Raw genomic sequence first — 26,042 nt, 5'->3', positions numbered from 1 at the left:
CTCTTTTTCTTTCCTCTCCACAGGCAAGCTGAGTAAGTGAGAGGGAGACGGAGAGAGAAAGAGATGAGGGCTCATTTTAGTGCAGTATTTGATTTTAGGTGTTCAGCAAGTCATTAAACTGATAATTGAGACGTTCCTCTTCCTGGGCCGCTCGGAAACTAGGGTGTTGGTTTCTGCGCTTCCGGACACTCGCGCGTCGAAGAAAAAGAATTGCGCAGGTCACGGACGAGCGCGCTCGACCGCGTGGACTGTCACAGCTCTGCGGAGAATGACGTCAGCGTCTCTATAAAATGATGAAATGGGCATGGGCTCTGTTTCCAAACACTGGAAACTGAAGGTACACTGGACAGCGCTTCGCAGACTGAAATAGGCTACAGTTGCCTGAATATTTTCTCAACCCGATAAGCTGAACTATTTCTGTGTGGAATGATTATAACCGAGCGCTTTCTGGGAACCCCGGAACGTTCGTAGTACAGTCTCCTAACCGGTAGATGTAACTACTGTCTCATCCGTATCAGTGATGAAGACAAGCGGGGGTGATAACACTTCAAACATACTGTATCTTTTTATTTACCGCATAAAGGGATTAATTTTCCACCGTCTAATCTGTGTCATGGTTTATTCACTCCGTGAAATGAATAAAAGCCGACAGACTGTAGGCTGCTGCTGACATTAAACACAAGTGTGGAGTGATTTGGGCCGTAAGTGTCCCGCCCCGAAGCTCCGGTTGGCTGCTCGAGCCACCGCCACGCTGACCGAGTAGCTGCTCTCTCGGGGTATCTGCCTCTCGTGCAGTCGTCCATGTTTAACCCCGTGCGTCCCCTGCACCGCACAGCGAGTAATCCGCGTGCAGAACTAATCCTTAAATCCTCTCGCAAGTCGCAACGCCCTCTCCTCCCCCTCCTCCTCCTCCTCCTCCTCCTCCTCTCGCGGGCCTCCCGAGCAGCCGGCGGGGTCTCCAGAGCCCGGCTCGCGCGGGGGACTCTGTTCACGAGACCACACCTCACGCCGCCACCAGCGCATATATAAAGGGGGAACCTCAGGAAATCTTTGCCCTGCTGCTTACATTTCACCCCGAAAATGTGGATGAACAAAATAATACATATTTTCAGATCGGTGAACATTTATTGTGACATTATTTTCATGACAACCAAACCATTTGACAAACAAAACATTAATCTCAAATACCCAGACGTTTTGTAAATTACACAAATATTTATGAATGAGTTTCTTTACTGTATATCTAAATGTTTTTAATTCCGTGTAAATTATTTGAAGAGGACCATATTTCATCCATCCATCCATCCAGTATTTACACTTTTCTAATTGGTTGTAAACATTGCACATTTTAACGTGTTTTCTACATTAGGTAGGCTAAATTAACAAATTTGTTTGCACATTTACTCAACCAGAAATTAATTTCTCAATTTAGAATTAATTTTGCATTTTAAACTTCAAAAAAATACAAATTAATTAATGCGTAACAAAACTATTTTGCACTACTCTCAATAATTATTATTCATGAATAAAGTATAATTCATATTTATAAATATAGTCGGCTAAACGATTATGTTCTTTAGCCTATTTGTTTTAGTTTGTTTACCGGAAAACATTAAACAAACAAACAAATAAATAAATAAACGGATATTAAAATAAATAATAATGTTATACGTTTCGTGAGATCCCTCTAAAAACAGACTAAGGCCACAAACTTTACGCACTTCTAAATATATATCAACAACAACAGCAATAATAAAAATAATCTCTCCCATGCAGTATGGTCTAGCCCTCTTATCCAAATGGTACGGCCAAATCGTATTAAAATCTCCACCCCTCCCCCCTCCACCCCGCGCGCCTGCACCCTCCCTCCATCCCTCCTCACTGCCTCCCTCCCTCTCTCCGTGTTTTCAGACAGACTGTTTTGCTGCAGTGAACGGTAGCCGTGGAGAGAGGAAAAGGCAAGAAAAACAAGAAGACAGCGGAGGGCGGAACGGGAACCAAGACAGACTGATCCTTTGGGACCTTAGTGTGAGCGCCAGCAGGCATAGACTGGTCCGACACTCCAGAACCGACGAAGCCGACGGGCATCACGAGGAGCGCTTATAACGGTGCGTATTGTAATCTGCCCTCCTTTTGAGCACACAGACACGCAGGGGTATTATTGTCGCTGGTGTCCTGGCGCTTATGCTGAGGGGGGTGGGGGGAGACACCTGTCAGGTTTGTAAATAGGGGCACGCTCGTGCTCTGGAATGCGCTTGGATCCGTGCGCGCTTGTTCTCCTGACGGGCGCACCGGGCAGGAAACCGTCCAACGAGCTCGGAGCTGTTAAACTACGAGCGAAGGAAAGGGGGTTGATGTTAAAGTGTGCTTAGGTTTACTGTTAATGCACTGATGGTTGCTTTGCCCCTTCGCTTTTCCCCTCCCCATCACATCCCTGCCGCTCCTTCTGCATTCAGCGCGCTCGGACTGTGTGCACCTGCTACTGTTTTCCGTGGTTCGGTGGGGCGTCCTGGTTGCGCGGGTGAGAACGGGACTGGTGCTCAGCTGGGGGGTGGGGGTGGATAAAGAGGAGAAGTACGAAGAAAGATGCGATGAGTGAGGGAGGCTGCGCGGGTAGCTCCGTTATGGGTCGTGTGTCATACAATTGCAGCAGGTATCATCACCTCATCCCAACAGTCGAGATGAGGCAAGGTTTCGCTGCTCGCGCTGAACATCCACACATAGTTTCGCAGCCACTGTCCGTCCTTGCCTCCCTCTATAGTTGCACAACAATACAGAGCATCTCTGCGCGCAATCGCACGCTCGCCCCGCAGGCACCGCCATGACTTGCACAGTTCACAAAGGAGCACTAAGCGAGAGGAATAGCAGCCAAACCGACCTGGAGCGCGCGCGCGCGGTTGGGGCCACGGTCGCGTGAGGCTACGTGCTGAATTCTCAACGGGCGACAGGTGATTCTTCCTCTCGCGAGCGGGAGAATAAATGAGAGCGGTGTTAAGACCTGGCTACCTGGAAGGTTTCAGGGGCAGCTCTCTACAAATCTCAATTACTGTCAGGCATGCGCTCGCTTTTACTTTGCGTTTGTCGATTCAGAGTCGTTTTCAGGGTTACTGAGTGACGAAGGGGATGTTTTCGATCACTGCGTCACACATCACACACTGTGAGTGACACGAGACGATCAATGGACGCACTGGGGCAACGCGTGAGTGAAGTGTGTGTGTCCTCAGCATCAGTGCAACCGATCGGCGCTCCCCGTCTGGTAATGAGTGTGTATGTGTGTGTCCTTTCTTCCAGTAAGCGCCTCGCCGAGCTTCTCCACTTCTCCTTGCCTCGAGAGGACTGTTGGCTTTAACGCACTGGACGGATGAGCGGGATGCGCGCGCGTCAGAGTATGACATTCTCTGCATTCCAGCGGACCGCTCTCAGGGCGCTCGCGGCCTTGATGATGCTTCTGGCGACCTCCGTTCGGAGCAACTTAGTTAACGGTAAGAAACACCCCCGTTCTCCACTCACACAGCTCCTCCCTCATGTTTTGACAGATTTCATCTTTACAAGGGAATCACGAAACCGTTAATAAGCTTGTGGGGCACAGAGGGACCTCCCTCCCCCCTCATCTCAGCTGCAAAGGAATTTTCTACAAGATTCTGTTATTTTGAGAGCTATAGCAGTATCTATCTATCCTGCTGGACTACATATTATAAGTATCAGCTAATTTTCCATTAGAAAGTGTTTTAACATACTTAGAAGGAATTGCTACTGTGGCCCAGTAGTGCCCAAAACAACAAAATCTCCACACCACATCAGAAACAAGCCACAACACAATGAAATTAGCTCTATGCATTGTGTTGTGGAGATTTTGTTGTGATGTGCACTATGGGCCACCATAGATTGTAGATCAGAGGAATGTATCATAGTCAGCAAATCATTACTGCTTTTATTTTAGTACAGATACACCAGAAATAGAGGCTATAGATCTGTATATCCTCAAGCACATGTGCACAGTACACAATCCTTACTGGACTGAATCAGTCTTCTGGTTTGTGTAGGTGTGTGGCTTTTGGTTCTCTATAGAGTTAAGGACCGAACAGTATATCTTTATAAAATCCTTTTCATTATAAAGTCTAAATTTGTTCACGAAGGAATGCAGCTTGTGTTTCATTGTCACTGTTTCAGCAGACTGATGAGTGGAGATCATAACTGCTTTTAATTTGAAGTAGAAGTATAATTGCTGCACAAGTGTACATTATACAATCACAATGAGTTGGACTGAATCAGTCTCCTGGCTTGTGTAGGTGTATTGTTACTCTCTAGGGTACTCTCTGAACAGATCTTCATCAAATGTCCAAATGTTTCAGTGAAAATATGGATGATTATTCATGAATGATGACTGTGATAGAGATTTCCTTTTTCATTATGAATTGTGAACTGGAGGTTTGTGTTGAAATGTTGACTTTAGTTAGATGTTGTCATCGTTTCAGCAGTAATGAACCATGTTATTCATATTCTTTCTTTCCTTCGTTCTTTCATTCTTTCTTTCTTTCTTTCTTTCTTTCAATCTTTGTATCGATCCTGATTTGTCCTTTCTCTCTCACACATTTAAACTCTGTCAGCTGTTTTTGCTGCTCACTGCATTATTCATTATTGTGCTTTTGCATATCCACTGGCCTTATGCATCCTTAATGTGAATGTAAGTGTGTGTGTGTGTGTGTGTGCGTGTTTGCAGGCTTTTTGCATATGTAAGAAACTCATACTTTAGTTTATATGCAGTAGCAGGGGAGAGCAGGGCACAAAGTAACACTTTTTGACTTTCTCAAATTGTGTAAATCCACATGGGGTCCAGAGTATAATTTTTTTATCCACAGTAATTTCACACTTGTCTAGTACAAGTACTGTATAATGCTTTGTTTCATAATTACAGCATATACGTTTTTCTTTATTTACCCTAAAAAATTGGAAGTGAAATGTGACAACATGCCCCATAGGTGGGGTACATAGTAAAAGCTGTGTGTCAGTGCGTAATGCGCATCTCATATATGAAAATAATTTTAGGGGGCCCTTGGCTTTTGGGGGCCCAAGGCGGTGGCCTGCCTTTACCTAATGGGTAGGTCCGCCCTTGGTGTAGGCTATGGATTTGAATGTGTGTGTGAGTGTGTGTGTGTAAGGAAGACAACTTTTCACTTTGGTCTCTGAAGTGTGTATATTGTGTGTGAGAGATGTCCAGTTCATCGCTCATGGTCTCTGAAGTGTGTATGTGTTAGTGGAGTTTCCATCCCTGGTCTCTGATGTCTGTGTGAGTGTTTGAGTCCACATTACTCATGTGGTCTCTGATGTGTATGCGACTTGTAGGACCGATCACCCGTAGCCTCTGATATGTGTGCTACATCCTCTGTGACATGTCTGCAAGCAGCCCAACATGTGGTGGAAGCATCTGGATATCCTCCATAATGTGCTTGATAAATTCCGAAAGGTCATTTTAAAGAGGAATGCACAGCTCTGGGGCTCATTACGTAGGGCTTAACAACTGTGCATCACAGATTTATCAAAATAGGCACTTCAAGGGAAAATGAGCCGTTTTGTTTGTTTGTGGCATTGTGTGGTTGCTGGTGGTCTGTTGAAGCATGTTGTTGTGTCCCTCCACTGACCTGACACAAATTTTGATAGTTATTTGTGATGCTAGTGTACATTTATGCTGAGAGATTTATGCAATGAGTGTAAAACCACAGTGATGCTGAAATGTGTGCATGTTTGTGAAAGCATGTCAGGATTAAAGTGGAAGTATGTGTGTGTTATCTATTGACGTGTGTGTGAGTATGTTTGTGTTATTGAATGCCTTTAAGAGATCTTTAGAGTAATGCTCATTATAAATGATCCTGAACAGAATGGCTACTTAGCATAAATAATGCAGAGTAATGGATCACTAAAAAACTGATTAGTCAGGCGACAAGCCACAAATTAGACGCGCACATTGCACATCTTAACCCCTGATGACTTCTCTTCTCTCACCACACAAGAAAACTCCAGAGGCCTGTGTGGAGGAACCACTCATGGGATATACAGTAGTACATTTTAAAAGTCATAATTATGGATTTTTTCGAGTGGTTTATAGGGATTTTTTTTTTAATTACTCAGAAGAGAGTTTTGTCTTACTTGATTTACTCGTTTAATTTCAAGGAGAGCTAGAATGTTCATTTTGCCTTTGCTCTGGCTTTTGTTGTTCTCTTGTGTTTCCATTTGTAGAGACAAATATTGTCATACTATTGCAACAGTCCTTCTGTAAGTGTGCTGTCAATACGGCTAGATGTGCCAAAGTGGTCATACCTTTAAACAGTATTCTATTACAGTAAACAAACTGTAGATAAACAGTGTTTGTAAATGTAAAGATATATTGATTTAAAATGTTCTCTAAAGTACTTTGTCTTTGTTCAAGATATGAGCTCCGTTCCAAGAGGCAGTAAGCAGTTTCTAGTGCCTTTTAAGGTAGCTTCTCAGATGAAAAGAAATTTTTCACGAGCTTGTCAAAATACATTACTTTCCAAGAAGAATACATGCTATAGAATTTGGTTGAAATGAGGTAAGGCAATAAGACATCACAGATGTAGAACAGCTTTTACATTTGTATTGCCTTAAAATATGGTCTAGGTTGGCAGCTTTCTAGGTTTTGGGACAGCAAAAGCTATGTTTTCCAACATACAGACAGAATGCATACCTATGAGCCGCTCGCTGACCATCTGAAGCATATTGCACTCCAAAATGGCAAGAGCTTTGTAAAAACAGCAAGCTCCAAACTGACTGGCATTGTGCAAATCCTGGGAGCCCGTTTTTAATTCCATTGGAAAACAAAGCTCCCAGGTAATTACAGTGAGAATGTCAGTCACTATATTCGAAGTCTGCAAGGTCTGTGATGCTGAATCTTTGAAAAAATATTTCAGTTTTGTTTAAGACAATTGGTAGTCGAAATTAGGTATTGCCTGTAATGCTGTAGTTAATGCTGAGTTATTGTAGTTATGGTAGGGCATGGTGCTCACAATGGCAATATCATGGGTTGATTCCCAGGGAATACATGAAACAATAGGTCAATCTGTTTCTTGAATGCACTGTCATGTACTGCCAAATGCATAAATGTAAGTTTAAAAAGCATGGGATGTAATACACAGTATAGGACAAAAATGTGTTTGATTTAAGTATGTGACTTTTCAATAGACTAATGCACAAAAAGCGGTTCCTTGTTTTCAATCATGTGGTCATTACCATTTTTTGCCACAATCCCCCTGCTGATCGTTTAATAGACTGGTGTTAAAGATGAAAAGATAATGGGGAAAAGAAAAACAAATTCATATGTTTGGATGTGATGGCTGACTTAATGTCAAATTAGTTGACAGTAAGATAAAATAATGTTGTTCTAGTCCCATATTTGCAAAGATTCTCATAACAGAACCACTGATTCCCTTTAGTCCTTTCCAATCAAAGCTGTTGTTTGCGAAAACCCCCCCAAAAAAACGAATCTAGGGACAGTGGCTCTGCTCTGAGGTACGTAATGAATTTGAATTGGCTCTCCTGGCTCAGCACCAGTGTGGCTGTCTTGTTTCAATGTGGACTTGGATAAAGATCAGTGTAATGAGTATATAGCTGTTCTGGGTTTTTATAGACATGGCGTGAGATCAGTAGGTGTGTTTGAGATTGTGTGTGGTTCTGGATGTGAAGTACACCTACAAACAGAAGGAGAGAGGGGGAAATGAAAGTCACCCTTGTCTTGGCGTCGTTTACATGCCGGAACCCCCGAGTGAGACAGGCAAAGTCACAGAGAGGACATTATTTCCTGTCTATAATCTCTAGAACCCTTCACCAACTCCTGGGAAATGTAGTTTCCCAAAGCTTGAAACGTTCTCACTAGTACTAGAGCTTATCTGTGAGTTAGAAAGTGATACAATTGAGAGTCTACTCCAAAAAACTGAAGTGGGCACTGAGGGTGTGTTTTCTCTCTTTTTTCTGCCTATGTGAACCTTTTTTGCACTTTAGAAAGCCATCTCGTGTTAAGGGGTTTGTGCAGAGCTTGTGTACAAGCAAGAGAAGCTTGACCTATTAGATTAAGGTTAAGTGTTGGGACTTCTGTGAGTTCAAAATGGTTGTATCTAGAGATGTAAGAGTGGCTATCTGATTGCATTAAATGCGCATTTGGCTCCATCTTCTCATGTTTCCTCTGTTAAAAGCTAGGCTAGATACAGATCTCCTGTCATTAATCAGGACATGAGCATTTTTCAGGAATTTTCAGCAATGCATATTCATGAGATGATGCAACAAACTCACAGAATATTGCCTTAATTTGAATCTTAAAACAATGCAATTTTAGCACTGAACATCCAGGTCTGTGAAATTGTATTTAGAATGCCTTTTAAATTCCAGTTCATATCCTAAATTTGAATTGACGGAGCAAACAGGATTCAGAATTGTAATATAAATTTCAATGTAAGGAAGTAGTATTAAAATAAATTGAACTTTTATATATTTGTCATTTTTAAGCAATATTTGTTATCTAAATGGATGGGTTGACAGATATGTTTGAAATACCAGATGTAGTTCATTATATTTAATAAATTAACTTCTGTACACTAAGGTAAAATAATGAATCATTGTCCAGAATGCAGTACCTCAGTAACTCAATAAAATCTCTTTCTGTGATTTTCGAGTTCAGTCTTAATTTCAAATCACATTCCTGTTGGGTGTGGTCAGTTCAGTTCATATTTCATGACATGAATTGAAAGGCAACCTATTTTTTTTTACAGTTTTAGCCATAAGGCTATATTTTCTAAAGAAAAGTTTGCATTTGATGCCCTTGATTTGATGTTCAGTGTAAAAGTTGTAAGCGTGTGTTCTGCTAAGGGGTGAATGTTCTTTGTACATTGTGTGCATGCACAGTCTGTGGATAATTCCTTATTGCTAATTTGTTATCTTCCATCTAAACTCTAAATAACTCTAGACTGATACTCCCGAGCCCTAGATTCATCAGCATACAATATGTTTACTCTGACACGATGCTGAGATCCAAAGCTCTTAAAACAGATGCTATCTCTATTACAGGGCTGTAGGATGAGAGCTGATTTCTTCACAATAGAGTGATGCCAAACCATGAATTGCCCTGTGGCGTACTTGTTTTGCAAAATGCACTATCCTGTCCTCAGCCACCAATTCATTGCTTGGGAAAACACAAATCTGGGAGTGGGGAGAAAAACAGAGATTCATTCCAAGCATTCCATAAAATTACATCACATATCCTTTCTGACTGCTGTTGCCAAGTGGGAATGATTGTAATGGATTTACTGCAACAGAGATTCACAGTGGCCACAAATGGATTGATATTTTCTCTGATTTACTTAGAGCTTAATTGTTTATATAATCAGAAATCTGACATTAGGGATAAAATGATGGAGAAATTAGTTGTATTGATTTAAACGTACTCTACTTGCACTTTGTTACAAAACATTGAAAGTCGTTGTTGGTTATCTAAAATATCTGATAGATTAACTCACTGTTTAATCATGCTATCAATTGTGATTAAACTTTCCAGTGTTATGGATAGGGGTTCAACAGCTGATCCATGATTTGTATGGACCAGGCCTTACAGTTTGGCACGCATGTGATACATGGATTAGTTGCAAAGTTTAACCATTATAGACTGACGCATGTGTTTCATGTCGATTCTATACTCATGCACATGTCAGAAAGCACAAAAACATAGAATTGAGTTTACTTTGGCACCTCCTTGCACTTGCGACACACAAATGTACAAATGCGCACAAAATGATCTCAAAATACCCAGTTATGTCTTAAGCCCAAGATTTTTGGCTGTCCCAGATGAAAGATGAGCATTGTGAAACAATCATGGTGATACACGCCATGGCGGCACATGTGCTAAAAATACATATACAGAGAAGGTTAGCATGGCCCCTGCGAAAGGATGACACGCAAATCCGTGAAGCGTTCCAATCTTTTTTTGTGTTGAAGTTGTGGCTTAGTGGTTAGAGAGTTTGATTCCTAACCCTAAGTTCCTAACCTTGTTGGTTCGAGTCTTGGGCTGGCAATACCACGACTGAGGAGCCCTTGAGCAAGGCACCGAACCCCCAACTGCTCCCCGGGCGCTGCAGCATAAATGGCTGCCCACTGCTATGGGTGTGTGTTCATAATGTGTGCATATCATGTGATTGTGGCTACAAATCGTTGGTCCTGTGTCATAAAAAGAGAGAGGTTCAAAGAAAGCATTTGTCACATTTCTGTGACCAAAGATAGTCTACAATACAGCATGATCATCACACAGTGTGTTTGCTGGTACTGTCCACATCGACCAACCAATAAAAATTTAACATGAAATCAGTGCAACATGGCGCTAAAACATAAAACTGCTTACCTCAAGCTCTTATCCCTTACTCTTTCGCTGCTTTCAATTTTTTCCAGCACACATAAAACTACAACTGATAAAGTGTGATTTATCATGCTCTTTTTGTTTACCACTAGCACATGCTGATGATGTTTTATTCTTCTATAGTAACGTACGTCGTAGCGTAAGAGTAAATAGGTGACTTCATCGTACAGTCTGCACACTTTGTAGCCAAGTTTATTAGATCCATGTCACACGGTGTGACATGCAGTGATCGGATTGCTAAAATTGTGCGCTGTGTCTCAGGCTTTAGGTGAAGTGAATGTAAACAAATCCATGAATTCAATCTTAAAGTGACAGCAGCCTAAAAAAACCCTGTATATATTAATATATATTACTTATATACTAATATATATTTCTAACTGATCTGAAAAATGATAAAATTTGTGACTCAAAACTCATAATATAATCTGAACCATGAGTTTTGTGCTAAACCCCTATTCATGGACATGGGCATTTTTGATACTGTCATCGTTACATAGGATTATTATTTTTGTTGGACTTATGGACATTTGTAGTACTGATAGATTTTTAATTCTATGCATTTTTTTTTTGTTGCAAAGTAAGTAATTTAATGAACAAATTGAATAATATATTTCAAGACATTTTTTTAATTTTTTGTACTTAAACTGCTATTGTGAGTAGGATTATTTCTTCCGCTTCTCATCCAGTGCCTCCGTTGCTAATTCCAAAACGTAATTTTAGACCTAGTAACGGAGGATTGAGCCGTGCATAGCAGACTGCAGTTAATATCTTAGTTGTTAGAGAGAGAGAGAGAGCTAAATTACTTCTGTGAGTCTCTTACGTGTTCTGCAGCAGTTTCTGCTAATAGTGAAATTTATACTAATAGTGCAAGCACTGTTGTTACCTCGCTTGCGGGAAGTCATGATGTTTTTAAGTTGATGTTACTGATAAAATGGTCAGAGTAGCGCTAACAACATTAGCCCTTATGTTACTGTGTATGCAGATGGTATGTGTCTCTGTGAATGAGATAGAGAGATAGAGTCTGTGCTTTCCGTACATAATAAAATTTAATTTTGTGGCAACAAATGAAATTATCTGTCATTTTTATCTGATTGTTTACTATATTTATTTGTTTGGCCAGTGTAGCAGGGTTTTTCTTCTTTTGCTGTTTCAGGCTGTAAGGACATTTGAAATAACTGAAATCTTTGGGCGAAGTGATATGGATGTGGCCAAGAGAGCTGCCTGATATTATGTTCGCCATGCGTTTCACTGAAAATATTTGCATGACTTAGAAGGTTCGTCAGTGAATCAGCTTCAAGCATTTAAAAAAACCCTAGTATAAATGGAAAATAAAACCAGTAGATTCATCGACTAATTGGAAAAAATAATCATTAGATAAGTCTAGAAAAAATAAGTTAGATTGAAAAAATATGCCTTGAAGCCTTATCTTAAAGTGAATCAAGTGGCAGAGAGCTGTCCAATCACAGACAGATTCCATTTATAGTTTTTCTTATGATTCATAAGATAAGATGCTCTGTGGTACTGACAGGGTTCCCTGCTTCTTCTTAACACGAAGGTTACCTTGCTTAAACGCTCATCATTATTGGCCATTATTATTTGTAAAAGTTATACAATTAAAAGAAAGTGTTGTAGCAGTAGCACTATCAGCAATAACAGCTAATCAAATGCCCAAAACAAGGTAGAGCGTATCCATGGCTCTGATGACATCATAACATTCCAAGCTAAATGTTGGGAATAACAAACATCACAGTGCTGTACTCAAAGCAGTTTGGCCCACTTACGCGGGTATTTTTATCCAGCCAACATCGCCAGTGATATATTTTTCATGAATAAAAACATGGACTTGATTCTTTCCTGCCTGCGCCATGGCAGCAAGCTAAAGGGACCATGTAGTGGGCTTCAAAGTTTCTGCTGAACCAAGCTTGGGTCCACAGGAATGAGGGCTGTGTCCATTCGAACGAAGGAAAGCATTTCCAATTAGCCGGTTGGCAGTTGGATCACACTTCCTGCTTTCAGGAGTGCCCTGGGGCTGTGTTTACCACTGCAAAGCTCCCTGGGAAAGGCGATCCGTTTGAAAGTGCTGGCGTGTTTGCTTCCTTACCTCAGCGTAACATGCGGCCGTGGCTTGATTGAGCGGCTTGGCTCCTCCAGATGTGGCCAATAATGATGAGCGATTAAGCAATGGGCGGTAATGCTGGCCAATCATTAATGTGGATGAGATTTAGAGGCGGGAGAGCTGTCTGTAAGTGCCAGTGGCTCACTTAACTCAGAGGACAGATTTGTTGCTGGCACCTTTTCTAATGCTGCTGATTCTTTCTCGCGCTCTCTCACACACCCTTTGGCTATTTGTTGTACATTTCCTCTCTCTCTCTGTTTTTGTTGCCAGCATTTTTCTGCTGAAACGTAACTCTGTAGAGCAGAAGGCCTGGGAAGCAACCAAGAGCGAGGGGGAGAAAGGAAGAGACCGTAGTGTTAAGAAGAAGCAGGGAACCCTGTCAGATCCACAGAAGGTCTTATCTTATGAATCATGGTTTCAGGAAATGCTTACCGGGTTCTCTGACAGTTAGATACATCACAAGCTCTCAAGCAGAGGTCATTCTCCTCTGGGAAATGATCCACAATCATTGATAATACGATCTGTCGACAAACCACAGATGAGCTGGTAAATGTGTTTATGCCTCTTATGATCCCATGGCTCGCTGTTCTGCTGTGATGACTATGATTAGTGAAGTTATCATTAGCAAATGGGGATCTACTGTATGTTTGCTGTATGCTCGAAAACAATCAGCCTATTCTCTGCTGCTTCTGTTTTAACAGTGCAGTGCTTTTCATCGCTTTAATGAGCACTTTATGTCCTCCTCCTTTTTAAAGTGGATTTTAAAAAAAGCTGTGTTTCTTCACTGTTTGTGGGGAAAGCTATACCTGTGCACAGTGTAGGTCGTACCCTCTTCTCCATTACCAAGCCATGCTTCTGTTTCTCTCCAATTATCTCCTATTTAGAGAAGATATTAGAAGTTCCTTGGATGATTTCTGAGCATGTATTTAGTAGATTAACCTTTGCTTTTGAAATGTGTTCCTACAACATTTTAAAAACAATACTGGTTTTGTTTTACCCAGTACTTGTTGAGTGCAGTGCTGATATTTTGGTTTATTTAACTGCTGCTACAAATTCTAAAGTTCTGCAGGTAATAACAGTCTGAATATGGAGCTGGGATGTACCTAAAATTCAATATATCAATTCAAAATATCTATATCTCAAAATTTTTGCTTTTGCTTTAGGATAATTGAAAAGGTTATTTCCTTCTATTTGGATAGAACAGGTATGCCTATTGTTTCTAAGCACATAAAATGTTAAGTGCAAAAAAATGTAACACTATGAAAAAATAAAGTGCATTCTGACTGCTTTTTTAGAGCAATGCAATTGACATACTACATTTTATGCTGTAAAGTATGCAAGTGTTTCACAAGTTTTTACAGTATCTAAGAACAAAAGTCTATCATCAGTTTCTGGTTTAAGAGACGCTCTATGGTATGTCAGTATGTTCACACTGGCATTGAAACATTTTTCAGATGGGAAAGTGGTTGCTGGAAGCACTTATTGGGTACTTTGCAGGAGGAGTGAAATTGCCCATTGGTGCCTTCTTTGACACTTTAATCTTAATTTTCAACAATAATTAATATTCACACTATCCAGTGATTTTTATATTGAAAACATCTCTAATATTGCATAAATCACCCATCCCTTGCATGAAATAGGGCTGCACAATAAATCACAGTTTTAATCACGATTACAATTATGGATGCCACAATTACGTATTCGTTCAAAGCGGAAATTAATCATCCAATTGAAATTAAAAGTCCACTTATGTTATTCTGTGTGATTTAGATGCTTTTTTTCATGCATGTTATCTTAAGGGTTTTTCCATTGTTTTAATTTTAGTTTTATTATAACACTATAATACCATTCATATTTTTACCAATCAAATGTATAGTTGACATTTGAGGCTTAATACTATAGAAAAGCACTAAAGTTTTTTTTAGTTCGAGTGTTTTCAGCTTCTTTATTTTCATATAAAAATAGTGCATGCAGTTGCATCAAACAATGGTATTAACATCATTCAATGTAAATTGTGATATCATAATTAATAATCACAATCACAATTTCAAGGGAATAATTGACAGTTTTTTTGTGCAGCATTAAATACTATATTATTATTATTTCTATTAAAAAAAATAATTTTAAGTTTGCTAAAAACTACAGTTTAGAAATAAGAAACACTACAATTTCGAAGGTTTCAAAGCCATTAAGATTTTTTAAGCTGAAAATATGTTTTCATATATTAATTAATCAGTCCAAGATGCATTGATGATGTGGTTAGAAACTTTAATATTTTTACGTATTATATTTATATTGGATTAAATCATAAAAAATTTTAGATTTAAAAATCGAGGTGTACTTTCAGTCTTCTGAGTTCTTGTGGAAGAACTCAGAATTGGCAGCCGGTGTGAGATCACTTTAGAAGATTCTGTCTGTCTGTCTCTCTGATAGTATCGGCTTTTCTCAGTCTTTAACTGATTGTGTCAGCCACTCTCAATCTATTCCAAGTCTAAATCAATGAAACTTTTCACCTAAGACCAAGGACACAGAAAAAAATACCTAAACAATGAAATACTGCCAACAGTCAGCCTCAGTAAACAGAGATATTTTATATCTATCTATCTATCTATCTATCTATCTATCTATCTATCTATCTATCTATCTATCTATCTATCTATGGCTGTGTATCAGCAAGAATCTGGCGATACGAAACGTATCACGATACAGGGGTTGCGATTTGATATATTGCGATACATTGCAATACTGTAAGCAAGTCAATATATTGGGATATTTCTTTTTTAGGAATAGGATATATTTTTAGGAAAGCTGACATTAAGATTGCACCACCATCTGCAAACTTTAGCAAAAACAATTAAAGAATTTTTTTTAACCAGAACACACTGGGATCGGTATAGGGCTGTGCAATTATTTGAATTCAATTGTCATTCGCAACTCACCTGTAGAGCTGGTGTCTTGACATTTTATCCTACCAATGAGATTTTCCTACCAGGGTTCACTGCGCACATCAATATTGTATCCTTTTCTCATGCTGAACAACAATATTTAATGTATTTTCATTACTGTAGGTGTTGGGGTAGGTGTAGACTTTAATAAAACACAATCTCATAGGTAGAAAAAATATCTATTGTTGGTTTCCTGTAACTGTATCCTTTCTAGCTACAACCGCAAATACTGTATAACACATCATTACGGTATTTGCATTACTGTAAGTCTAGGTTTAGGGTTGTGGTAGGTGTAGGCGTTAATAAACTATAACTTCACAGTAGCATTTTTCGTTGTCGAATTGTACTACCCACTGTTTTAATGGGAGGAAGCAAAATCTGACAGGGTAGGACAAATCGACAGAACACCGGTTCGGTGATTAGTAGTAAATTATCGTCACCTGCTTTCAGACTGAGCAGCATTAACTACACAGAGCCGTATTTAGTACACACACCTGTAATAAAAAGCCCTCACTCCGGGGGGTGAATAAAGTGAGTCCATACGTTTTTGTAAGATAAATATCCAGATTTTAAAAATAATAAAAACTTTTTTTCTCACATCTGCTGACTGTGGGACATGGAACACATTCAGGTTGTGCCCGTGCCTCTGGGAAATGTAGAAGCAAAGGAAAACCAGTCTCCTCTTGGCATATATCGAAATCCTCCAACATTTTTCTTTACAAGTTCTCGTTTTGTGCTTCTAATTCTTGAATGGTGTTTTGTTTTGTTCTTTCTCTGTTCTCGTCACTAACCACGCAGCCCTGACGTACTACATCATCCACCTGCACGTCTTCCAGTTCCCAACAGTCAGCAGAATTGAGAAAAAAAGTGTTTATTATGTTTGAAATCTGGATATTTATCTTACAAAAATGCAATAATTCGCTACAGGAGGCCTTTATTCAGCCCCTGGAGCCATGTGAGGGACGTTTTATTACTTATTTCTCGTCTTCTGAACTGTTGATGACAAACACCTGCTTAGCCCCACTGAAAGGCTTGGAAGAGCAAGGACAATTTTAACTCTGATTGGATTATTCTGAAAGAAGGAAGTCACATACGCCTGGGATGCTTTGAGGGTGAGTAGAAGATGGACAAATTTTAATTCTTGGGTGAACTAACCCTTTAATCCCAGTATTACCTGTCATAGCAAGTTCAGAGACGAAGATTGCTATTTAGCGGTCGGGATATGAATTCAAAACTAAACAACTGCCATGAAACGTGTATGTTTTTTTCATCTATATTCTGTTTTTGAGAATCAATACAGTATTGCCAAACAAAATATTGCGATATACTCACATGTATTGATATTTTTTCACACCCCTAATCTACATACATACATACATACAAATGATAGATAGATAGATAGATAGATAGATAGATAGATAGATAGATAGATAGATAGATAGATATAAACATGCCCTACTTAATTAATATATAGCTTTTTGCATGTTCTGCAAAAGTATGCATATTTGTATTTGGCCACTGAGACTGATTTCACCAAACATAGACTGAGCCAAATGTTTAATTTTACTTCGTTCTAAGCAGAAGTAGCTTTTTTTGCATTCCAACTTCTGGTGGCCTCCTTTCCAAACTGGAAGTGGTTAGAATGAAATAAAAGTATGGCTAATAACGTTGATAGTTTGAAGAATTTAGATGGTTGGTTTTGTACCCGTTTCCTATTACATTCTGCAAAAAAAAAAAAAGAAAAGAAAAGAAAATCAGTTAGATTTCAGTTCTAACATAACCAACCAGCTGCTCTCAGAAACTCTCTCAGACAATTCCAACATCAAATTAACCACATCCCGAAGCACTCGCGTCTGATTCCACTGATCTCCTATCTGTAGCCAGTCACTTTCCGCCGCCCTTCCTGTGATCTAACAGGACAGCAGAGCTCCTGCACAGCACTGTGTTTTTGATTAAACTGTCTATAAGTGGGGAGAGATGAGATCAGACGGGATCAGCACGAGTCTGTTGAACAGCAGCTATCGGCCAGAGAGTGCCACACGTGTGTATGTTTTTATAATGATGAATGTTGTTAACCTTTAGCCCGTTTGGTTCATTCTCCGTCTCACTTCTACTTTTAGATTGTTCAGATCCAATTATCGAACATGAGTTCTTTTAAGTGTGTGTTTGAGAGAAAGTGTGTATAAAAAAGAGAGTAGTCTGTCTGCGGGGTAAAAGTGTCAGCTGTGTGTGCGCATACGTGTTTGAGATAAATGTGTGTATGTGCGCTCCTCAGATGTTCACACGCAATTTGCTTGTGATGAAAGCAGCACATTGTGGAGTCACCCATCATTTTGGCTGAGGATGAAAGAGCCGTGTTGTTTTATTCAGCAGTTTCACTCTGAAAGCTCCGCTGTGTTGCTCGTCTCAGCTGCTCTACAGTGTTGTTTTATTCACCAGGTTTGTCAGCGCTGAGAAGTGCACTGTGTGGTTTAATTCACCGCAGAGTTGTAAGTGCCAACCGTGGCTTTTTCTGCCTTGTGATTAAATCTTCATTTGTTGCATGATATGAGCTAGAAAATAACATGAGTACAAACCTGTCAATGAACCTGTGTTCATGTATATGCGTGCGCGTGTGTCTGATTCAGCCGCGTCTCTGTGGGCTGAGACAAAAGAGCGGTAATAAGCGTTTCTAATCTGAGGAGTGAATGAATGATACATAAAAAGGGACCACAGACAGACAGAATAAACAGGCTGGAGAGAAAGAGAGAGGAAATAAGGCAAGCAGAGGTGGCAGTAGAGCGAACAAGAGATAGAAGAGAGAAAGATGAATGGGAACCAAGAAAGTGGAAAGAAGAGAGAAGGAGGGGATAGAGATGAGCGATGAAGGGTTTTCACGCTTTGTCATATCGTATCATACAGCATAATCACACACACACACACATTCACACTCTTCTCTTTAGCACAGCTTTAAACAAATCACATGACATACGCTTGGATGGTTCACATTACATTCCTTTAATGTTTGGGCTCCATACCAACGATTACTGGAAGTGCACACACACACAACCTCTTTAGCTCTCTCTCTCTCTCGCCTAAGCAGGTGAGAGATCTATTTATATACTCATTAGAATTAATTAGCTAGCTCTGAATGAAGTTCACTCTGTCAGTAAGTTACTTGACATGAAGTACTTCACATGCATGACACATGTTTCCGACAGGCACTATAAAAACATATTGCTGTGTAGGGCTGCACAATTAATATAATTTCTAATCACGATTACAAATATGGATGACACATTTACATAATCGTGCAAAGTCCACTTATGTTATTCTGTGTACTTAAGATGCTCTTTTTTTCATTCTACAAGTTATCTTAAGGTGTTTTCATGGTTTTAATTTTAGTTTTAACACTATAATACCATTCATATTTGTAACATTTTTATAATTTAAAGAACTTTTATTCTCTTCCGTGTCAGTTTCTGCCGTGCATTCACAAGAGTACCACGAGAAAAATTGCTGAATAAAGTCATAATTTTTTTCACTCAAAAAGTATTCTCGTAGCTTCATAAAATTATGATTGAACCACTGATGTCACATAGACTGTTTTAACGATGTCCTTACAACCTTTCTGGGTCTTGAATGTACTAATTCCATTACTGGAGGGTAAGAAAGCTCTCAGATTTCATCAGTAATATCTTAAAGTGCCCCTATTATGCAGTTTTTAAGGTTGTTAATATTGTTTTGTGAGTCTCTTAAAACAGGTTTACATGCATGCAAGGTAAAAAAAAAAAACACTATTAAAAAATAGATTTAATTTGAGCTCATTTCTAAATGATTTGTAAACGACTCAAGCAAAGCAGTTTAAAGAATCAGTTTCTCTAAACCCCTCCTTTCCGTGAGCCCTCACTGCTGTGATTGGTCAGATGGCTCAAACTTTTGTGATTGTTCCAGAGCCATGGAGATGGGCTCTGGATTGGTCTACCGCATACAGCGCATGTCGGAAACAAAATTCCCATTGCCATGATGGAATGACAGCCCTGGAGACTTGTCAGTACATAGAAAAGATAGTATCGATTTTATCTCACCAATTTGAGCCGGAGTCTGCTGATGAAACAGTTGAACTGGCTGATCGACAAGAGACTGATTCACAAGCACAAGATTCAAATTCCTGATGACTTGTTTAGGCAATTGCGAGCCAACTTTTTTTTTTTTTGGTTAGACAATAACTTTGTTTATCATGCACTGTTGGCTTCACAACTTTGCAGATAGTTTATGTTCACATACAGCTACATAACACATTGCATGAAAGGTAATATTCGAAAAGGGGCACTTTAATTTGTGTTCCAGAGATGAACGAAGGTCTTACAGGTTTGGAACGACATGAGGGTGAGTAATTAATGACAGAATTTTCCTTTTTGGGTGAACTATCCCTTTATGTGCTACAATATAACATGCATATTAGACTTTAAATAAAGATGATTAAATTGCAGCCTTCACATTTTTTACTTGCATTCAGAGCTTGCAAAATGTTAATTTTGAAACCTGTATGCAGCTATTTATTAACTTTGATTGGGTCAGTCACACCGGTACGCCTAACATTTTATCATGTTGCACACAGTAATTTTCAGTTGCTCGTGCAACTAAATGGTTACACTGTAGAGCATTGCTGTATCCCATTAAGCTGTATTCCAGTAATTTACTTGATTTGACCTTTATTTATGAATAAACCAGCTGCATTTTAAACATCTTTTATTTTCTTTTTAATGCAAAACATTAGGATGTTTTATGCAATATAGCTTTGTTCTTTTAATGATATTGGGGAGATGTTCATGTAATAAGGTCATGTTACATCCATGTTTTTTGCTGCATGATTCATATACTATTTAAAAAAAATAACAATTGTATGCACTATACATTACTCAGAAAGCAGAATACTACTCTACTCTCTCATTAGGAAATACTACTCTCTCATAAGGAGGGACATAGCTTCATCAAGATAACTGAACAACTAAGCTCTTTACCAGGGATTAAATGTAAACTCTTTTCCTTGGATTAATTTCAAACTTCACCTTGAACGCTGCCTGCAGTCAAGCAGTATTGAATAAGAGTCAGCAGCCCTGTTGGATGGAAAAATTAGTCAAATGCACATAGAGATGTCTATATGGTGGCCGAGAAAGCTCAACACGCTGCTACTTAAGAAAACATATGCAAATTGAAAAAAAAACCCACCAGCAAATGAAGAAAACATCTTCATTAGTTTGACAACACAACTGTTGCAAATCAACACAACACATGCATATAACAAAGCGCGCTGCAAATCATCACAACACATGAATATAACGAAACGTGCTGTAAATCCTCACACTTGCATACAACGAAACACGCTGCAAATCATCACAACACATGCACATTAAGAAACAATTAATGAAGCATTACAAATTTATTTTCATTAACCTTGAAATTATATTTCGCTGAGGATATTAAAGTTAGCCATCTAAAGTAATGTTTTATATTTAATCATGTAATTATTCAGCTTATTTATTATATGCATGCGTTGGGATGATTTGCAGCGCGTTTCGTTATATGCATGTGTTGTGATGATTTGCAGTGCGTTTCGTTATATGCATGTGTTGTGATGATTTGCAGTGCGTTTCGTTATATGCATGTGTTGTGATGATTTGCAGCGCGTTTTATTTGCTGGTGTTTTTTCAATTTGCATGTGTTTTCTTAAATTGCAGTGCATTGAGCTTTCTCGGCCACCGTATGTCTGACTGTTCCTTCCTATCTAAAGAAGAGAAGCGAAACGTTTTTCAACCATAGCTATTCAAATAATATCTGCATCTTTTTTTACCTTATTTGTGTCTTTATATTTGTGTTGTCTTTATCTGGATGGTTTTGGTTTAAACTGATCATGAAAATGTTGAATTTATAGCTGAACATGACCTGTCTTCATTCTGACTCAAGTCAGTGTAAATGTGATTCCTGACTCTCCTCTTCAGGGCTCTGCATGTTTCCATTTCAGTAACTATGACACACACATTTTGTCTCCTCTGCTTTTCATTTTGCTCAGTCAAGTGTACCTCTCATTACTCTAAACCAGATCAGGGGATTAATTTTTAATATTCTGCTTATCATCATGGGATTCATATTTTTATTATATTAAACCCGATCAGGGGATTAATTATAACAATGATATTAAACAGAATTGCTGGATTAGTGTAAACCTAGTCATTATTGAAGTGTTCATTTCCTTAGTTATGTTAAACCTGATAATAATAATATTTTTAATGGTGATTCTTGAAATGGAAAAGCTCAGTATGTCCGTTTCATGGTCAATGTGTAATTTAAATGGAAAGTTTTATAGTTTCAGGGTTTAATTTAATACTTTTGGACTCAATACTCTCTAAGGAAGATGTTTTGAAGAGACCTCCACCCACACTTTAGTTCAGTCCGCATGATTTTCTTGAGGTTTTTTGAACACCAGCAGTAAAGATGATTTCATCTCCAGAACTTGTAATGCATGCCCTTAGAAATGCATACGTGCATATTCATGATGGCTGAGCACACATACTAAGAATATCATAGATGCCTCTATACCTCTGCAGGGTACACTGAATATTGCCTATTATATTTTTAGAAGACTATGTGCAACAATGCACATTATGCAACAATAATCATTTTAAACTTTGTAATATTGTTTCTACTGTTGCAAGCAACATGACCTTGCTGCCTTTGTTATACAACCTCTTTATGCATATATTTTATTCTGTGAGTGGCAGTATCTTGAAATTAAAAACAGCTGTTTTACATTTTAATTGAGTTTTGTGTAAATTAAGAACAAAATAAGTAAACCTTATTGAAACTGTAAAGCAGCAGTACAACTGCCATATTGAGTGTTATGTTAACTCCTTTCAGTTTTTATATGTAACTGGACTTTATTACTGTATCATTTGGTGTCAGTACACAGTGTCATACTATGAAAAGTATACTGTACATTCTACTCTTGTCCAACGTAACAATATTCTGTTGTATTGGAAGTATTGATAACACTGAGTACCAGAACAATTCGGTAGCCACTAATAGACGGCTGCTTTCAAACGCTTCAGTGCACATTTGTGCTAGTGCCTTGTGAAGGGTGTAAAAGATTTCTGTTAACAATGTGTTTTTGCAGTGTTAAGACAAACATGTATGTTGAGCATGTCAAAGCTTGGCCATCCAGCGTCATTTAGGTTAGTCAGAATCTGCTTAATACACCAGAGTTTGTTTTTTATAAGCTCATGAGCAAAATGAACTCATTTTGTAAACACAATGTAGTTAGAAGTTTCATTGTGCAATGTAAAGATTTTTTTTTTTTTTACAGATAATTTTAATAAAAAAGCATTTTTCATGCTAAGTACACACTGCAAAGTTTACAGAGCGACAACTCGATGTTTTATTATTTTTTTAACAGGCATTTAGTATTTTTTGCTTCACAGCATTGTGTATAGGGTTAATGGACATGTCTGTAAAATTAATAGATAATGATTTTCTGTTGTTTTACATCTTTACAGTGTAATGTTTTAATGTATCATAATTGTTATTGTGGGCGTTAATAATTAATTAATTAAACATTTTATATTTTTATTTGCAAATAGTTAAAAAAAATATGAACATAAAATAGTACATTGAAATTGGTAAATGAGAATTGTATAATTTAACTGGTTTTGGTACTGACTGACTATACTGAAATGTTGGTATCGAGAAAAAAACTAATTCATTATATTCTCTATAGAAGGAATACAAACAGCATGTAATTCAGAGCTCTTGACACTAAACCATTAAACCGTTCTCTCTCTATCTCTTTCATATATCTCACTGTCCAACATTCTTTAGGCCCAATTTGTGGTGCTCTTCAGTAGATTGGCGTGGCCTGACTCTGCAGCAGATAGTTCACTTTGTTCCACAGCACTTTTCTCAGGTCTAATTTGTGGTGCTCCACAGTAGGATTGTTCAGGTCTGTTTATGTGGTATTCCACACTTGATAGCTGTGTTCTGTTTTGGACATTGAATAACGTCAGGTTTGCATGAATCGATTTCTTTTGGCCACTTGGGCAGAATAATTCAAAAAGGTTTCTCCTGGTGTTTTATCTTGTTTCTCAAGTATCATTCTGTACGGAAAGTTTTCAAGCCCTTAAAAAGTTGTTTCTTTATTCTCTTTTTGTTGTGTTGCACATTGCTCTCGTACTGTGCTAAGACGTTGCTCACATCCTGTGGTTTAAGCTGCAGGTTTGAACTGCTGTGCTGCCTTATGTTGTGTTTTATGCTGTTTTATGCTTGTATGCTTTTGTGTCATCATGTTTATTTGCCTCCATCAGATCTTTTCGATATATCAGTTGTTTCTCCAAGACATGAAAGTGAATAATTGGAGATCAAACGGGGTCTTAAAGAGACAATTCTGTCATCCAGTATACATTCTCATGTCATTCCAAACCTGTGTGATTTTCATTCTTCTTTGAAACACAGGATAGTGAAAGTCAGTAGGGTCCAGTGGGATTTTTTTTTTTTTTTTTTTTTTTGTGAAAGTGATTAATCTTTGTAATGACATGATGGTGAGAGAATAGGCTTTTTTTTCTCCAATGTGTCTCTTCAAAAGATCAGAAAATATCTATAATATGGGCTCAGTTTTGCCAAGGTATCAGCACCAGCAAGAATTTTATGTGAACTTAGCCTTGTCTCATTGAATATTTTCAAAATGAAATTATAAGAGCAATGCTATCACATTCAATTGTTTTGCATTATTATTTCTCCTATTTAGTTTTATTGGAAATGATCTGATACTGAAATGAAACATAAATGAGTATACAACTGAGCTGTGACATGGCTGGGTGGTAAATGCTATCATATCCAGATAGCGATAAAATGTATGTCAACAATGATGATAAGCTCCGGACATTTTAATCTAACAGCCCATCATACAGCAGAAATAAATGTAACAACAACCAGTAAGTGCATGCCTCTCATAAGTCTGTGTTTTCTGCAAATATATGTGAAAGAGTGCCATGGTTGAGTCTATTACACAAACACATGTGATGCACACCGTGTTTTCAACATCTGCCGTCTCAATGTATGAGGACACGAACACATAAACTTAATCTTTAGAGCTGATCTGAAGGTCACATCACAAGCTTTTCACTGTTTCTTGAAGAACTTGAAGAAATTATGACAGAAATATATTACTATTGTATAAAATGAACTTCTCAAAGCTTGTTGTCGTTGATGTTTTTTGAGTATCATGTTTGTTTGCTTGCATGTATTGTTTTGTACTTGTTTGCTCTGGCGTGATGTCATTTGTGCCTATGTTTGTTTGTTTGCACCGTTGTGTTGTTGATGGCTCTGATCTGTTGTTTTGGTCCTGATTGCTCCGGTGTAGCATGGTGTGTTTGCTCTGGTGTATTGTGCTGTCTGTTTTTCATTCTGCAGTGTATGTCAGTTCTCTCTCTCTCTTACGCTCTCAGGGAGTGTCCTATAGATACCAATTACATCCACTCAGGAAAAGACAGCGCGAAAAAAGAAGTAGGGATGGAGCAGAATGAGTGGGAGGGAATAGGACAGCGAATGCACAAGAGGGAGAACGAGTGAGAGAGAGAGGGAAGACGGCAGACAGACAGAGAGAAATTGGAGGAGAGAGATTCCGTCTGTGAGTGTAATAGTCTCCTGCTGTCAGACTCTGGGGAACGAGAGAGAGAAAGAACGAAGGAGAGAAATGGGAGGGAGATCATGGAGACTAAAGGATGCATAGTGACAGAACTGAGGGAAAGAGAAAGCAAGAGAGGCCAAGTTGCATGCACAGAGCATAAAAGACTAAAGCGAAGAACTGAAGGGGAGAAACAGAAGAGAACTGTTTAAAAAGGAGGGATGAGAGAGAGAGAGGTGTTGCTGAGGAGAGCAGTGAATCCCTCCATTTAAAGTCTTATCGCAGGGAAGTGTGGTCTGCACTGTGCAGCGCACTGAATATTTCATACTAGCCTGAGTGTAGGTTTATGTCCTGTATGTGTGTGATTTGTGTGCGTATGTAAATGCTATCATTTATGAATGAATACGTGGAACCCTACTGTCCAATAATGCAGTGTCGGTTTGTGCAAGTGTGCTGGTATGTGGCATGAGTCTGTGTGTGTGTGTGTGTGTGTGTGTGTGTGTGTGTGTGTGTGTGTGTGTGTGTGTGTGTTGTTGTGAACCGTACATTTGAGTCTTTGTCCACTTTGACATGTACGTGCAGTGGTACATGAAGTGTGTGTGTCTGTGTCTGTGTGTTTGTGGTAATTATGAGAGAGGGACTGCTTACAGTGAACGCTGCTTTGGTCTGTTGTGTGTTCGGTTGAGGGCTGAGGGAGCCTTTGTGCTGCCGTCCGAAATAATTCTCATCATACTTCAGTTCTCTGAGAACAAAATAACTCTGATTCTAATTGAAGAGAGAGAGAGTATATTGATGTTTCTTCTCATCGTACAACTTTGCTATCACCAGCAAACTTTGGAACATGCACACACACACACACATGCACACACAAACACAATTACCAAGCTAAATGAAGACATACTATAGACTTTGGTT

General features: G+C 38.8%; 1 protein-coding gene and 1 pseudogene across 3 annotated transcripts in view; both read left to right on the top strand.

Annotated features, from left to right (window-relative positions):
- The first annotated feature begins 1,892 nt into the window (after positions 1–1,892).
- cadm3 (cell adhesion molecule 3) overlaps positions 1,893–26,042 on the top strand; it is a 55,393-nt gene continuing 31,243 nt past the window's right edge. For 2 of the 3 annotated variants that reach the window (XM_052549258.1, XM_052549257.1), the window contains exons 1-2: positions 1,895–2,108; positions 3,292–3,482. In XM_052549258.1, coding sequence (XP_052405218.1) covers positions 3,362–3,482 — 121 coding nt within the window. In that variant the 5' untranslated portion in view covers positions 1,895–2,108; positions 3,292–3,361. Of the gene's footprint in view, positions 2,109–3,291; positions 3,483–26,042 lie in introns of all 3 variants that reach the window. The other variant, XM_052549256.1, reaches the window with a different exon arrangement.
- On the top strand, positions 9,884–9,984 carry LOC127951710 (uncharacterized; annotated as a pseudogene).

The sequence above is a fragment of the Carassius gibelio genome, chromosome B2, assembly GCF_023724105.1.
Source record: "Carassius gibelio isolate Cgi1373 ecotype wild population from Czech Republic chromosome B2, carGib1.2-hapl.c, whole genome shotgun sequence".
NCBI classification, from domain to species: Eukaryota; Metazoa; Chordata; class Actinopteri; order Cypriniformes; family Cyprinidae; genus Carassius; species Carassius gibelio.
This window is presented reverse-complemented; position numbering and strand designations above follow the sequence as displayed.